The sequence below is a fragment of the Crocuta crocuta genome, unplaced genomic scaffold (genome assembly GCF_008692635.1).
Source record: "Crocuta crocuta isolate KB4526 unplaced genomic scaffold, BGI_CrCroc_1.0 scaffold299, whole genome shotgun sequence".
NCBI classification, from domain to species: Eukaryota; Metazoa; Chordata; class Mammalia; order Carnivora; family Hyaenidae; genus Crocuta; species Crocuta crocuta.
This window is the reverse complement of record NW_027532747.1, coordinates 5,953,046-5,968,313: the sequence shown is the minus strand read 5'-3', so window position 1 is coordinate 5,968,313 and position 15,268 is coordinate 5,953,046. Positions and strand designations below refer to the sequence as shown.

General features: G+C 37.7%; 1 protein-coding gene across 1 annotated transcript in view; it reads left to right on the top strand.

Moving 5' to 3' along the window:
• The first annotated feature begins 227 nt into the window (after positions 1-227).
• The window catches only part of PAPOLA (poly(A) polymerase alpha), a 55,156-nt gene continuing 40,115 nt past the window's right edge, over positions 228-15,268 (top strand). The window contains exons 1-4 of the mRNA XM_077780829.1: positions 228-233; positions 7,861-7,967; positions 14,257-14,430; positions 14,836-14,902. Of these exons, the coding sequence (XP_077636955.1) occupies positions 228-233; positions 7,861-7,967; positions 14,257-14,430; positions 14,836-14,902 (354 nt within the window). The remainder of the gene's footprint in view (positions 234-7,860; positions 7,968-14,256; positions 14,431-14,835; positions 14,903-15,268) is intronic.

Below are 15,268 nucleotides of genomic sequence, written 5' to 3'. Positions count from 1 at the left end.
AGGTTTATTATTTTTTTTAAGTAAAGACAATTTCTTTTTCGCAAATATCACTGAGTATAGTTTTACAAGTTTATAGGTCTGTGTACTTGTGTGTGTGTGTATGTCTTTACAGGTGAGCCTCTAGCTTTGACACAGGCTTTAAGATGTTTATTGCTTTTTATATAGTATTTTTAAAATGAATCTCATGCTTCTCACCCGCTCCTGTCATTTTTAAGAGGCCTAGCAACATGTCTGTAATGAGATTTGTTCGTTTTAACTAAATACACAAAGCTAAAATCGTAGAATTCACAAGATCCCTGTTAATTAATAGATTCATTCATCCTTTTAATGAAATGGTAGAGGCACCAGGAGCACTGATTTTTGTGGTATTTTCCAGTTCAGCAGCACTTAAATGTTTTTAGTGATGCCTTGTGACTTCTTTGTGTTAGCTCACATTTTATTGCTGTGCTTGAAAAGCAACTTTATGATAATCATGGCAGTATTACAAATTGGTCAGTGAGAGGAAATGTATGCCTTGAAAGGTTTTAGTGAGAAAAATAACATAGTTGTGTCTTTCTCTTTAGAAAATAAAAATGCTTTTATACCGACTTTTTCCAAGCATTCTTTGAGGAAGGGAGGTGTACGTTTTCTCTAAAGACCTAAGAGCATAAATTTTTTTAGAAGTAAGTTCAAATGTATAAAATGGAAGACCGTTAAGACAACAGGTTCATACATGGATAATTAGCTTTCCAGTGTTTTTTTTGAAATGTTAACAATATGGCCAGTTTTTCATTAGCTCCCTCTCATTTTTAACCGTAATGTATTATACATTTAAGTAAACAACAAGAACTAGAGTGCTTAGTTAAATAGGCCCTTTTCCACATTGATTGGCTTTCTTTGTTTTTCGTGTTCTGGTGTCACACTGCCTTTCATTTCGTTTCTTTGAAGGTACGAATTGCGATTTCAAGCTAGATCTTGTTTGATTTCCACTTGCAGGTTCACGATGCCTGTCCTGTTAAATTTGGGTGGGTGGGAGTGTGGTATAGACCTTAGGTGAGTTGTCAGAATGGGTTAAATCAAGAGTATTGAAGTTCATTCTAAAGCATTGTGAAGAGTGTTCATGTTTTGTCAACAAAGCCTGTGTGATAGCACGTGTAATTTTGAAAGGCTGGTCCAGTTTAAGAGCCATGGTGATGGGGCGCCTGGGTTGTTCAGTAGGTTGTGTCTGACTTTGGCTCAGGTTATGATCTCACGGTTCATGTCAGGGCTCTGGTCTGACAGTGCGGAGCATGCTTAGGATTTTCTTTGCCTCTCTCCTGCTTGAGTGCGCACACATGCCCTCTTTCTCTGTGTCTCTCAAAATAAACTTAAAAAAAAAAAAAGCCACGGTGACGAAGCTTCCAAAAATTTTGGTAGTCTTAGTATCCGTCAGTACAGTGTCTCTCTGGTAGGTATTGTTGACATTTAGGGCCAGATAATTCTTTGCAGGGGTCTGTCTTGTGTGTTGTAAGGTGTTTAACAGCATCCCTGGCTTCTACCTGCTAGATTTCAGGAGCCCCACCCCCCATGTCCCCAATAGTGACAACCGAAAATGTCCCTAGATGTTTCCAGATGTACCCTGGCAAGGCTCTTCCATTGCATTAATAGAATGTAATGCCCTTCTGGAAACTGTAGTCTGATTTCTGCTCAGCCTTGTGATGAGCAGATCAGTATTTGCATGAGCTCAGTTCTGGCTATCACACTTGGAATAAAAAGATTTTGAGGAGAGTAAACATTGTCCGTAAATGTTATTCATATCACATTTATAGAATTTGTTGAAGCTACTGGAAGAGATATTTAGCAAGATTTGGAGGAGACCATAGCTTTTCTCCCAACTATTTGGGGCGGTCAAAAAGAAGTGTCATGGAGTTCTAACAGGTAGAACTGGGACCACATGGTGGGTGGTAAGTACCAGTGATTCTCACAGTGGGAGCTGGAGGAGGGGGTGTCTCTGAGATCCTTTTAGGGAGTACGTAAAATTTAAACTACTTTTGTAATAGTAATAGTGCTAGAATGTTACGTCTTTTTTACTCTGTTGACTTGCACTGATGGTGCAAAAGCCCTAGTGGGGAGTTGTGTTCGTGCCTTAGGAAAAATCAAGGCAGAGAGAGGCACCATGTTGTACTATTAGTGCTTGTATTTCTTCATCACACACACACATTTAAAAAATTTGATGAAACAGTAAAACATATTAATTTTAATCTTGACTGGAGTTTATGTGTTACATATGTCGTGATAACATGGGAAGTACATGTAAAGCTGTATACTGAAAAGTTGAATGGTTTTTTTGAGGAAAGCACATGTATGATTGATTTGTGAGCTGAACTAGTGTTTTTCTCACACAGCTTTTCTTTTATCTGAAAAAACATGATGAACCATGGGTATTGGCACTTACTTGAAAATGAAGTGAGCCTGTCTCTTTAAGGAAAACAGCTGACAGCATTGGTGGCCAAATGATAAATTTGAACTTGATGACAAAAGCTAGAATATTGGAAAGCTTGTTTTTGTCATTGTGAGCTTGACAGTTTCCCAAAAATTAAAAAAATGTTACTAACTAGATTGGTGGTGATATTAATGATAGTTTTTTGATTGTGTAATAATGTGTCAACATTTGGAAGATCTGCATAATTTTGTTGTGATAAAATTGTACACTGGTAAGTTCAATCAAAGGGCAGGGTAGACCAATGGATTTTTGTTTTTAAGATTTTATTTTTAAGTAATCTCTACACACAACATAGGGCTTGAACTCACAACCCTGAGATCAAGAGTTGCACACTGCACAGACCCAGCCAGCCAGGCACCCCTAGACTAAATGGATTTTAATATAGCAGAGTATAAAGGGATTATTGATAATGGTTTCACACTGTATTCACAGTTTTCACATTGTAATCTTTAATAAGTTACCACTTGTGGAGTTTTGGTGTAGTATCAAAGAAGAATATCCACAATTATTTGAAAAGGCTGTTAAAATATTCTCCTCCAGGTATGGTGGGGTGACGCCAGGTTTTCTTCATAGGTGTGTCTACCGTAGAACAGCCTACCAAAGGGATTGAATGCAGAAGCTGATTGAGGAATCCAGCTGTCTTTGATTAAGCCAGAATTAAAGAGATTTGCAAAAATGTAAAAACAGTGAGATTGTTCTCACTAAATGTTTTGGAGAGAACAATTTTAGAAAATTATTTATGTTAACATGTAATAGGTTTTTTGAGAGACAGAGTGCAAGCCGGGAGGGGCAGAGAGAGGGAGAACAAGCTGAGCAGGCTCCAGGCTCCAAGCTGTCAGCACAGAGCCTGACGTGAGCTCAAACCCACGAACTGTGAGATCATGACCTGAGCTGAACTGGGACACTTAACCTACTGAGCCACCCAGGCGCCCCTAGGGAAGATAACTTCTAAGTCTGAGACTATGGTTTTGGAATGTGGTATTTTACCGTAAGCCCGTTTTCAATTCATGCTTTTTGATGGGGAAGTTAGGAGACAAGTTGTGGGAATTGAGTAAATCAGTTTATTCCCTGGTCATCCCCACCTCCAGCGGGGAGTCTTCTGGCCAGAGTGAAGACCTTTGGATTCCATGCTGTTTCCTGTTTTGATGCGGTGGGAGGCATATTTTTATTTTGTGTGTTCATCTTTCTGGTTATTCAGCAGCTTTTAAATAATTGCACATTCGCAGTTCATGATTCACAAAACAGCAACATTGCAGGAGGTCTTAATTCCCTTTAAATAAATTGAGGCTTAAAGTAGTCACTTGTCCAAGTTCTTAAGGGTGTTGAAGTTGTAGATTGGGGCTTAATTCACCTTTGGGTTCCATGTTCTGTTCTCATTCCAGTACTACCGTCTCCTCGGAAACTGGTTGGTCAGCTCATTTGGAGGCTGTCCAGATGTCTTAAGCAGAATTAATTTTCAAGATCGTATTTCTTGTGTGTAGAATATTTGAGCCTCAAAATTTTTTACTGTAGACAAGTATTTATTATATTTGTGTATTAAATATAAAGTATACAGAACCTAAGATCTTAGTGTGTATTTTTAGTTTTATTTAGTTAAAGCCATGTACAGCTTTAGCAGTCTACAGCCTCTTGTTTTGTGACCACTGCCTTCTGTGGAAAAGGGTTACTCTTTTTTTTTTGTAATGTTTATTTTTGAGGGAGAGAGAGAGAGCACATGAGCAGGGGAGGGGCAGAGAGGGAAGGAGACACAGACTCTGAAGCAGGCTTCACGCTCTGAGCTGTCAGCACAGAACAGGATGCAGGGCTCGAACCCATGAACCATGAGATCATGACCTGGCCCAAGTCATACACTTAACCGACTTCCTAGGTGCCTGTGAAAGGTGTTTTTTAATTTAATCTTTTGAGTTGTAGGTCTGCAGAATTATGTAACATTCTCATTTGTGGAGATTTAAGGATTTGGGAAAGAACAAAAATGTAGGGATTTTGCTAGGTATCTTTATTTTCTTTCTCTTCTGTCACAGAATTATCTTTCAAATTTCTATTCCCTCTATACTTTGTCTAGAAATCAGCTTTTTGTTTTTTTAATGTTTATTTCTGAGAGAGAGTGACCATGTGAGCAGGGAAGGGTCAGAGAGAGAGAGAGATACAAAATCTGAAACAGGCTCCAGGCTCTGAGCTAGCGGTCAGCACAGAGCCCAACGCGGGGCTCGAACCCACGAACCGTGAGATCATGACCTGGCCTGAAACAGATAGCTTAACCAACTGAGCTACCCAGGCGCCCCTAGAAATCAGCTTCTTGACATTTTATGATGACTTTTATAGTTCATGGGTTAAGAATCGTGTTCCTGTCATTTTGGTCATCAGAAACATCTTTTATTTCCTGCAATTAATGTGTTATATTACGAGGACTGTGTGTGTGTGTGCATGTATGTGTATATATAACTATATATAATACTATGTGTTACATATTACATAGTATGTACTATAATACTATGTATATGTATGTTAAATATATATGTATATATACGTTTACATTTATTTACTTTGAAAGAGAGTGAGAGAGAGAATCCCAAGCAGGCTTAGCACAGAGCCCAACGTAGGGCTCTGTCCCTCCAACCATGAGATCATGACCTGAGCTGAGATCAAGAGTCAGATGGTTAACCGAGCCACACAGGTGCCTCAACAATATATTTTTGACTATTTTCTAATACATCTTTATACTTTTTCAAATTCTGTTTTATTTACATTTTTTTCATTTTCAAGTTGTACTTGGGAAACTGATGCATGAGTACTGTGGTCTGGCTACTTAAAACATTTTTTTTAATGTTTATTTATTGCTTGTTTATTTTTGAGAGAGGGAGAGTGTGAGCATGGGAGGGGCAGAGAGAGAGAGAGAGAGAGAGGGAGACACAGAATCTAAAGCAGGCTTCAGTCTTGGAGCTGTCAGCACAGAGCCTGACACAGGGCTCCAGCTCAAAAACCGTGAGCAGAAGTTGGACGCTCAATGTACTGAGCTATGCAGGTGCCCCAGGTCTGGCTATTTTGTTTTTTAAATTTTGTATTATTTCTTTCTTTTTTTTTTTAACTTCTAGCCCCTTGGAAAAGAAGGGGCAAGAGGGCAGTTGGAAGTATCCTTAGGAAAGAAGGAAAAATAACTTGGCTATTACAATTGAGTAACAAGTACCTGTATAATCAGCCTTGCAATACCGAAGTTTTCCTTTGGGATTCATCATAATTTAGTCCCTTGAGCATAAGCTTACTGGACCCTGTGCTTGCTAAATATTGGTTGATTCACTTGGAATACATATTTTAAGAATATAACAAGTAGTTTTAGATATGTTTGGTACCATTTAACATAATACATGGTGGGTAAATTAGTGATTCTTAGTATAATTTCTTAATGATCAAATATGTTGTCTTGTCTGTATGTTTGACTAAGCTATTACTAAAATCAAAACATTCAATGTTAGAGGTGCCTGGGTTGCTCCGTCGGTTAAGTGTCTAATTTCGGCTCAGGTCATGATCTCCAGGTTTACCCCTTTGAGCCCCTCGTTGGGCTCTGTGCTGACAGCTCAGAGCCTGGAGCCTGTTTCAGATTCTGTCTCCCTCTCCCTCTGCACCTCCCACGCTCACGCGCTCTCTCTATGTCTCTGTCTGTCTCTCTCAAAAAAAATTTTTTTTTTTAAGCATTCAGTGTTAGACTCATGGAAGTGATTATAATATTTCTGCTAAGAATATTGAGTGCACATCGAGGTACTTTAGATAGATCCCTTATTTCCCCTTTTTCCTTTCTAATCAAAATGGGCCTATTATGTTTAAGGCTACAGCCTCTTTACAGCAAATCATACTGTGGTGAAATATTATGTTTAATAAATGTGTGTGTGGTTTACCTGATTGCTTCCAAAAAAGACTATCAAGCAAGTTAAGCTTTCAGTTTTAGCTCCACTAACTAGAACTAGGAAGAAATGCTAGTGTTTTGTCGGCCAGTAGCTGTGAATTTTGAGGCAGATGACTTTTTTGGTACCAGAGGCCACAACATATTCCACTCGCTCAGTGTGAGGAAGTAGAGATTCATCAGTAGTGTGAGCTTTGTTTAGATTGGGATGCAGTCATTATACATGAACCATTTGGGAAAACACCATTGGTGACTTGTCCTTCCCTTTTCTGTGTTCGTCATTTATCTGGACTGCCTCCTCCCACCCCATCAGAGTCATTTAGAGTACACACACCTCGTTAATGATTTTCTTTGGCATAGCCTTGATTCTTTGTTTCTGTAGTATTTTAAGCTTTTACTTTGCACTTACTTGTATTTCAAGGATCTGAATCCCAGACCAAATTTGAGATCCTCACTGAGAGCAGTCTTTGTATTCCTGATTTTAGTGTTGTCTTTCATACATATTTAGGAGTTCAGTAAATTTAGCCTAATAAATACTATGCTTTCTGGCAAAAATTAAGGTAAATGAAAAAAAGGCTTTTAGAAAAACTGGATTGATAAAGTTGGATAAACAAGAATGCTTTAGCAGATTTCTGCGGCAGTACAATGGAGCATGATTTTCTTTGTATTTACTATTTCTCTTTTTTTAATGTTTATTTTTGAGAGAGAGAGAGAGTGCATGAACAGGGGAGGGGCAGAGAGAGAGGGACACAGAATGTGAAGCAGACTCTAGGCCCTGAGCTGTCAGCCCAGAACCTGATGTGGGGCTTGAACTCATGAATTGGTGAGATTGTGACCTGAGCTGAAGTCAGACACTTCACCAACTGAGCCACCCAGGCACCCCTGTATTTACTATTTCTAATCACAGTATTGCACTGAAAAATCCATTTTTTTTAATGTTACTTATTTTTGAAAGAGAGAAAGTGCAAGTGGGGGAGGGGCAGAGAGAGGGAGACAGAATCTGAAGCAGACTCCAGGCTCTGAGCTGTCAGCACAGAGCCTGAACTCACAAGCCATGAGATTGTGACCTGAACCGAACCTGGACGCTCAACCGACTAAGCCACCGAGGTGCCCTTAATTCTTGTTTTCAATTCAGCATTTGTTTGGTGTTCCTTGCTGCCAGGGAAAAATTTTAGGGGATGATTTTGGCCTTCTGATTGTCACTAACTTAATATTATGGTAATCAGATGATTTTCGCCTTTTGTATAACATTATCAATGTATATTTTTAAAAATTTCACAGTGCTGAAATGAACCTTTATAAAATACAAAGTGAAATTCTTAGTTCTTTTTGGTGTGTTTTTATGCATTTATAGACGTAATAAATTTTTAAATATATAAAACTGTGTTTTGTGACAGATGTAGAAAGGCACCTAAGCATAGAGGTTACAATTACAGTTAAATGCCTGAATTCTTATCCTGGTCCAGTGAATTTAGGTAAGCTAGTGTTTGTTTCATTTTGACAGAGAGACAGACAGACCGTCAGCAGGGGAGGGGCAGAGAGAGGGATTGAGAAAATCCCAAGCAAGCTCACTGTCAGTGCTGAGCCAAACTCTGTCTCCGGAATCGTGAGGTCAGTGAGTGACCTAAGCCGAAATCTAGAGTCTGACGCTTAACCAACTGAGCCACCCAGGTGCCCCTACTTTCTTTCTTTCTTTCTTTTTTTTTTTTTTTTAATATGGAGACAGATACTAGTGGAATTGTTTCAAACAATTGGGAGTATTGTAAAGCGCTTGACCCACTACTTGGAATATATTGAGGTTTCCATAAGTCCTGTTATCAATCAGTTATATTCCACAGCTTTTTTTCACCTGATATGTTGTGACCATTTTTCCATGCTACTACGTTTAATAATCACCTTACTCTTTTTATATGGCATTACATTGTAAGAATGTGGTTTAAATAACCAGTCCTATAGTATAGTAGTGGGTATTTAGGTGGTTTCCAGTTAGTGCATTGTATACAGTGCTCCACTGAACAACTTTGGGTATCTTTTTGTATTATTCCTATGAGAAAGGTCAAATTCCGGAACCTGTCAAGTTAAGGAGGTATTTACAAATACCAAGCATTCCCTCCAGCCCCCACCCCTCGCCATATGGTATAGACACTGTTCATTTCAAGTTTATTGTTGCTGTACAGGATTTTGGGCCCATATTTGGCCTGTCTTATAATCCATTGTACCCCTATTCTAGGAGTGGGTGGAAATTTGGATTTTTATGTTCTATTTCATATATTAAAACTGTGTTGTGAGTTAGAGAGGACATGTCTCCCAATTTCAGGGCCTTTTCTTTGAGTCTTGTGTCCCAGTATCTCTAGTATTGCTAGAGGTGAAGTTGCTGGACATAAACTTTTGAGATTGATACATGCATCTTTTATTTTAATGAATATTACCATATTGCTTTTTTAAATGATGTTCATTTCCTTTGTGATTGAGAAGAGTGCTCATTTTCTTATATTACCAATATTGAAAGTTTATAATAAATCTTTCATTTTTACTAGATGTATATCAGCTTTGTTTTTTGGCGATTTGACAGAAAAATGTTTGTCCTGATTTCCTTGCTTGATTTGCAGTGAAACTTTTTAGTTGATTTAAAAACTATACTTTATGACTCTTGGCATAGGTTGCATGTATTTTCCTCACTTCATTGTTTTAACTTTGTGATATATTTTTGTTATATAAAAGCTGGAATATTTTTATGAAAGTAATTATTTTTGTGTATGATTGAATTTTGTGTATCTTAAATATGGCTCTGAAAACAGTGTTCTTAATTTTTTTAACTGTGAAATGTCTCTGATTCTTCAATATTTTGAAATATCATGGCATCTGGGATTTAGGTTTTACAATGAGTAACCAAGCCCATTTGAACGTTCCATACTTTCCTCACTAACCTGAATTTGTACAAAGATTGATGTACTCTGGATATATGGCCACTACACAACAGTTAACAAATGATAGGAACTTACACTATTTGAGTTAGCTTTGCAGTTCTGTATCAGAGTGGTTTTTGATGTTTCGGCATGTACTGATGAAGTCAGATACCTAAACTTTTGAAATAAATATATAGCTAAGGTAAGCAATCTATAGTCCTATACTAGTTTCACAAAAATGGCTGTTTTTTCCTAAGTACCTAAATATTTATTCTTAGAGTCCTGTCTTGGATAGCCTGACATTGGGAAAAGATGGACTTTTGCCTAATGGTTGAAAACTTCCTATGCTTGGAAACCGCTCTTTGGTGTTGTAGATGTGTTAAAGTTTTTAAATTTCTAGTTTGCCATCCAGTAGAGATCCAGCTTCCTCGTAGTAATATAACCAGTGGCAGAAGTGAAACGAGAGTGATCAATAACTAGTAGTTGTGAAATGAGGCCTGTTTTCTGTCTACTTTATCAGATTGCTTTGGAGTTGAGAGATGACTTTGGAAACAGAGTTTTGGATTCTCTTACCTAAAGTCATGGAGGTTTTTAAGGAAGCTGTGTTTTAGGAAGATATGCTTGGTAACAGTATGGATGGTGGACTGGCATGGAGAGGGAGAAAGGGGCAGGACAAGGTTGCCAAGAGTCAGAACTAGAGTAGTTGGAGTGGAATTGTTACATAGAATCTTACAACAAAAAGTCAAAAGGAAAAGATGGGCATGTGTCCTGTGTAAGCTTTGCCTGGATGAAAAACCTTTATTTAATATTGTTAAGAAAATATCCCATGTCCTAAGGGAGGAAAAAAAATTCTGAAAGTACTTACCGCTGGGCTCCCCAACAGCCTCCGTATGTCACTCTGCTGCTCATCAAAACAAGCAGGATGGGAGAAGTAATGTTTTGTTGTTTTCTGTGATTTTGAGAGGTGGCAGAATTTGTATATGCGCTGTAAGTGTAGGTATGAATTTATATCTTACTCTGATCTAGAAAGGATTAAGACAGAATGCTTTAGTTACATGTTAGAAGTTAGCAAGATGTTTGCATTAAAGATTGGGTGAAAAGGAGAGTAAGAATAGAGATCTAAAACAGCAAGAAATTAGGATCCAAGTTCTTACAGACACACAGTGATAATTGGATTATTGTCGAGAACTTGCTGGATATCCGGCCACTGGTTTCACTCTCAGAATTTAGAGAGTGTCCTGAAGGTAAAGATAAATCATGTTCGTGAGATGAAAATACACTGCTCTTTAGGAAAAGCATAAGTGTTCTTGATAGTAAAAACCTGAAACAAATTTTAATGAATCACAAATACTGTGGCTCTATAGCTAATGCAGTTTTTTCCTCCTTGTTTTCGTAATTGCAGAATTTTTATTTTTAAAAATTTTACTTATTTATTTTGAGAGAGAGAGCACGCTCACCATATGTTGGGGAAGGGCTGAGAGAGGAGAGGGAGAATCCCAAAAAGCAGGCTCCATGCTGTTGGTACAGAACCCAGTGTGGGCTTGATAACAGGAACTGTGAGATCATGACCTGAGCTAAAATCAGGAGTCTGATGCGTAACTGAGCCCCGTAGGTGCCCCCTAGAATTTTATTTTTTAAATAGAATAATGTCTGAAGAATATTAAGTACTGGTAAAAATGTCTCTAGAAAGTGATAGACATGGGCTGATGTCTCATGTGTTCGAGAATGGAAGAGTTTGCATTCTTGGCATTAGTAGTAGTCCGGTGAATTGTTCCAGGAGAGTGTGTATTTTTGTTTTGTTAGAAACAGAACAGCAAATAAAAGATCCTTTAAATTGTTTTGTCACACTACTTGATTTCTAATTTTAAAATTGAATGGAAAACTTGAGTTTCTCCGTTGACTGTACAGTCAGCTAACATTTCTACTTGAGACATTTTGGACATTCAAAGCATATGGCAGCCTGGAATTCCAAGTGCAGCTGCTTAAGCTAAGATTAAACCATTTTTATTAGAGGCACAGGTATCCTCCAACTTTCTTATTTGGTTGTGATTTTTTATCTTTTTATACGTGTTCTTGAATTACTGTATGTTCTATATGTATGTATACATGTATAGATATATGTTAATATGTGTTCTTTCCTGAACTAGATAGGATAAATAAATGTGATTTTATTTTAGATGATGTTGTGCCTATCTTTTGAATAAAGTAAATAAAAAGTTATAATTTACGTCTGATCTCTTTCCCTTTCAAAATGTTAATGTGGAAACTAATATAGAAATCAACATTTTATTTTCAAATTAGGGTGAACAAACTTGGTATGAATTTAGAAATCTGACTATATCCTAATGTACTGGTGATATTGTTGAAGTAGACAGGACCTTTCCAAGCATTGTTTTTTTGTATGACAATGAAAAACCTTAATAATTGAGGGAAAAAAATGGGAAAGAGAAGCGAGCCTTAACCTCACAGAGAATGGGTACTCATATTTTGTTGATGATCCAAACATCAGCTGATAATGGATTTAACTCTTCAAACAGGAATGAATGCTAGAAACCTATTACTTGCTCAAAACAAGAAAACAATACAATAGAAACTTATTACCTGAAGTTATGAAAACATGAATTCAGTTCAGACTTGACTTGAAATCTCTCCTTGCTTGCACCAGGTCTAGCTAAAATGGAACTTTATACTTGTTTTCATATCTGGCTTTACTCATGTTAAAATCTTTTTTAATTTTTTGTTTTATTTCTTTAATTTACATCCAAGTTAGTTAGCATATTGTGCAATAATGATTCAGGAGATTCCAGTGATTCATCCCCTATGTATAACACTCAGTGCTCATCCCAACAAGTGCCCTCCCTAATGGCCTCTTACCGTTTAGCCCATCCCCCCACCCACAACCCCCTCCAGCAACCCTCAGTTTGTCCTCTGTCTTTGAGAGTCTCTTATGTTTTGTCACCCTCCCCATTTTTATATTATTTTTGCTTTCCTTCTAAAATCGTTTATAAAAAGTATTCATGATCCTTGGGTAGTCATGAAGGGTGCTAGTTTGCTTGGAGAAACTCATAGAAAACAAGAAAAATAGGAGAGAGTATTACCACTTTGGGATATGTGGTAAGTGTGCTGTTTTTCATATAATACCTAATTTATCTAAAATCAGAGCATGGTGTGAAGGAGAATTCTCAAATGGTTAGGCAGTTTTGAGGACTGTCAGTTTTGTGGAATCTGATAACACTTTGTTTATTGACAAAACATGTACTAACCAAGACATTATGAATGCACTTATTTGGTTAATTTTGTATATTTTAATCATAGGAGATACTACATAAATTTGAAAACTAAAACATTCATGTAAGATACTTAGTCTTGAGACCGTGCTTGGTGCTCCTGTGGGCACCAGCTCTGTGAAGTCACATGGCTCTTGCATAGCTCTGCAGTTTAGGTCACAGGCGTAGGAAGAAGGATCTGACATGAATTAATTGCTCTAACTGGTATTATATCTGACATATATATTTAGTAAATATTATTATAAAACCTGAATTAAAATTGAGATGTTGTATAACTGGGCCAGGAGATATTGGCTAGATGATACACAGACCAATGGCTAACTTAGAAACCATTGCGGTGGGTGTCCTGGCATCCTTAGGTCTGTATTGGTATGAGAAGACAAACTATAGAACACGGTCCAGCACTCACAGGGTAAACCGAAACTCAGTGGGTAAGTATAATGTGTGTAATGGAACTTCCCTGCATAGGACTCTTGGCATTTGGCATGTTATTGCTAGGGTATTGTACTTCAGGTTTTTTTTGAACTTCAACTAAAAAAAAGTATTTAGAACTTGGAAAGAAAAGTTAGAGGTGTGTATGTGTATAGAACAAACACTTAATTTTTTAAGGAACAGAATTGGGAGAAATAATTGATCCAGATGTTATGTTCTTTCTTAGCCCTTTCCTCATTTTGTAGGTTATTCAACTTGTTGTTTTAAAGGTTTATTTATTTATTTTGTAGGTGTGCAAGCTCTTATAGGCAAGTGGAGGAGGGACAGAGAGAGTTGGAGAGAATCTTAGGCAGGCTTCTCCTGGCCAGCGCAGAGCCTGATGGGGTTGAGGTGGCTCAAACCCATGAACTGTGAGATCATGACCTGAGCCGAAGTCTGACGTGTAAGGAAGCTGCATACTTAACTGACTGAGCTACCCAGGCACCCTTGACTTGTTAGTTTTTAAATAATAATGGGGTGACTTATTTTTGGAGCTCTTGCCCATTGACTTAGAGTTATTTTAACAGAGAATAAAAAAACAACTGGTTTCATTGAAAAATACTTGCATTGCTTAAACATTTCAAGCATGCCGTGCTTTTTTTTTTTTTTTAAACCAATTACTTTAAAATCCTACTGATTGTAAAACTCTGGAATTTCTCTTAAAATGGAAAAAACTTGTAGACTAGCATCACTGTTGAAGTGTGAACCTTACCACAAATGTGTAACAAGTTTAGTGTGAATATAGTGCCCCCCACTCCTCAGTTTGTGTTTGTTATTTGCCCTATAATATTTATGAATTTCATTCATTGTGAGTCAGCTACTAAGTTCTGTTTGTGGGAGTCTCTTGTATTGAGACTGGTGTTTCCGTAGTGTGTTTTAAACGCTGCTTTAGAAATAACTATATAACAGATTTTGGCTCTTTTTCAAGAAGTAAAGTTTTTTAGAAATTCACTATATTCTAGGTTTTGTTTTCTCTCCCAGTATATTTGATCTGGATTCTTCTAGCTTATTTAGATAATGTAGGTAGTGACAAAGTTCACATCTTTGGAGCAGGAAGAGAAAGTGGTCTTTTTAGCTCACTTGCTTTTGTTTGGTTACTTTTTGTTGTAAGGTGTTTTTGGAAAGGAGTCTTTTGGGGTGTGGCGGGGAAGTTTTACTAAAGCCTTTCTAGTCAGACCGATTTGTTTCAAATTGTAGACATTCTTTGGCAGTAATTATATCCAATTTTGTGTGTAGTCCAGTTACCGCGCAGGGCTCACAGCAGACACCGCCGCCGCAGAAGCACTATGGCATTACCTCCCCCATCAGCCTAGCAGCCCCCAAGGAGACCGACTGCCTGCTTACACAGAAGCTCATCGAGACTCTGAAGCCCTTTGGGGTTTTTGAAGAGGAAGAGGAACTGCAGCGCAGGTGAACACACACACACATGCGCACGTGTGTGCACACATTTCTTTTCATTTATAAATTTTTATTATCATAAACTAATTTTGAGGCACTATCTACTCAGAAAGTTAGAGTTATTCTCTGAAATATGTCTTTTTCAGCAGGGGCAATACTTAGAAAAAACTTTTATTTCTACGTATAATTTACTCCCTTACTTTGAATTTTGATGCTTTTGGTTATTACGGTAGGATTTGTCAGAAGGGCAGTGGCTGACTCAGCTGCCTTCCTGCACCTCGCTCGCTGCGCGGGCTTGCTCTCTGTGACCTGCAGGACCGGATACAGTTTGGGGGGCCGCCTATTGAGCACCGATTTTTATTTTAATTAGTAATGAAACAAGTCGGTACTTGATTGATTATTTGCTCTTCTCTACAGGATTTTAATCTTGGGAAAATTAAATAACCTGGTAAAAGAGTGGATACGAGAAATCAGTGAGAGCAAGGTAAGGTGACTTCCTTGTATGTGGAATAATTTGACAGCTGAACACAGCGGTGGCCTTCAGTAACATGTTCTTCACAGAGTGGACGGAGTCTTCACTGCACCATTCATTTTACACCATTGATTTTATATTTTGTTTCTAGTTACTTTGAAAGCTGGGAAAACAACTGAATTCAGTGATTTATAAGTACTCTTTGGTTGCAGTATTTAAAACTGAAACTCAGTAATTCTTATGCTTCACAGAAATAGTAGATGTTTCCCTGAAGAGGTGCTTTAAAAATGTATGTTAAATATTTGAGAATCTTGTTAGCTTTTAAGCAATCCTACAACAGTGAACGGTTTTTAGGTTTTCAGATAGTATACTCTCGAA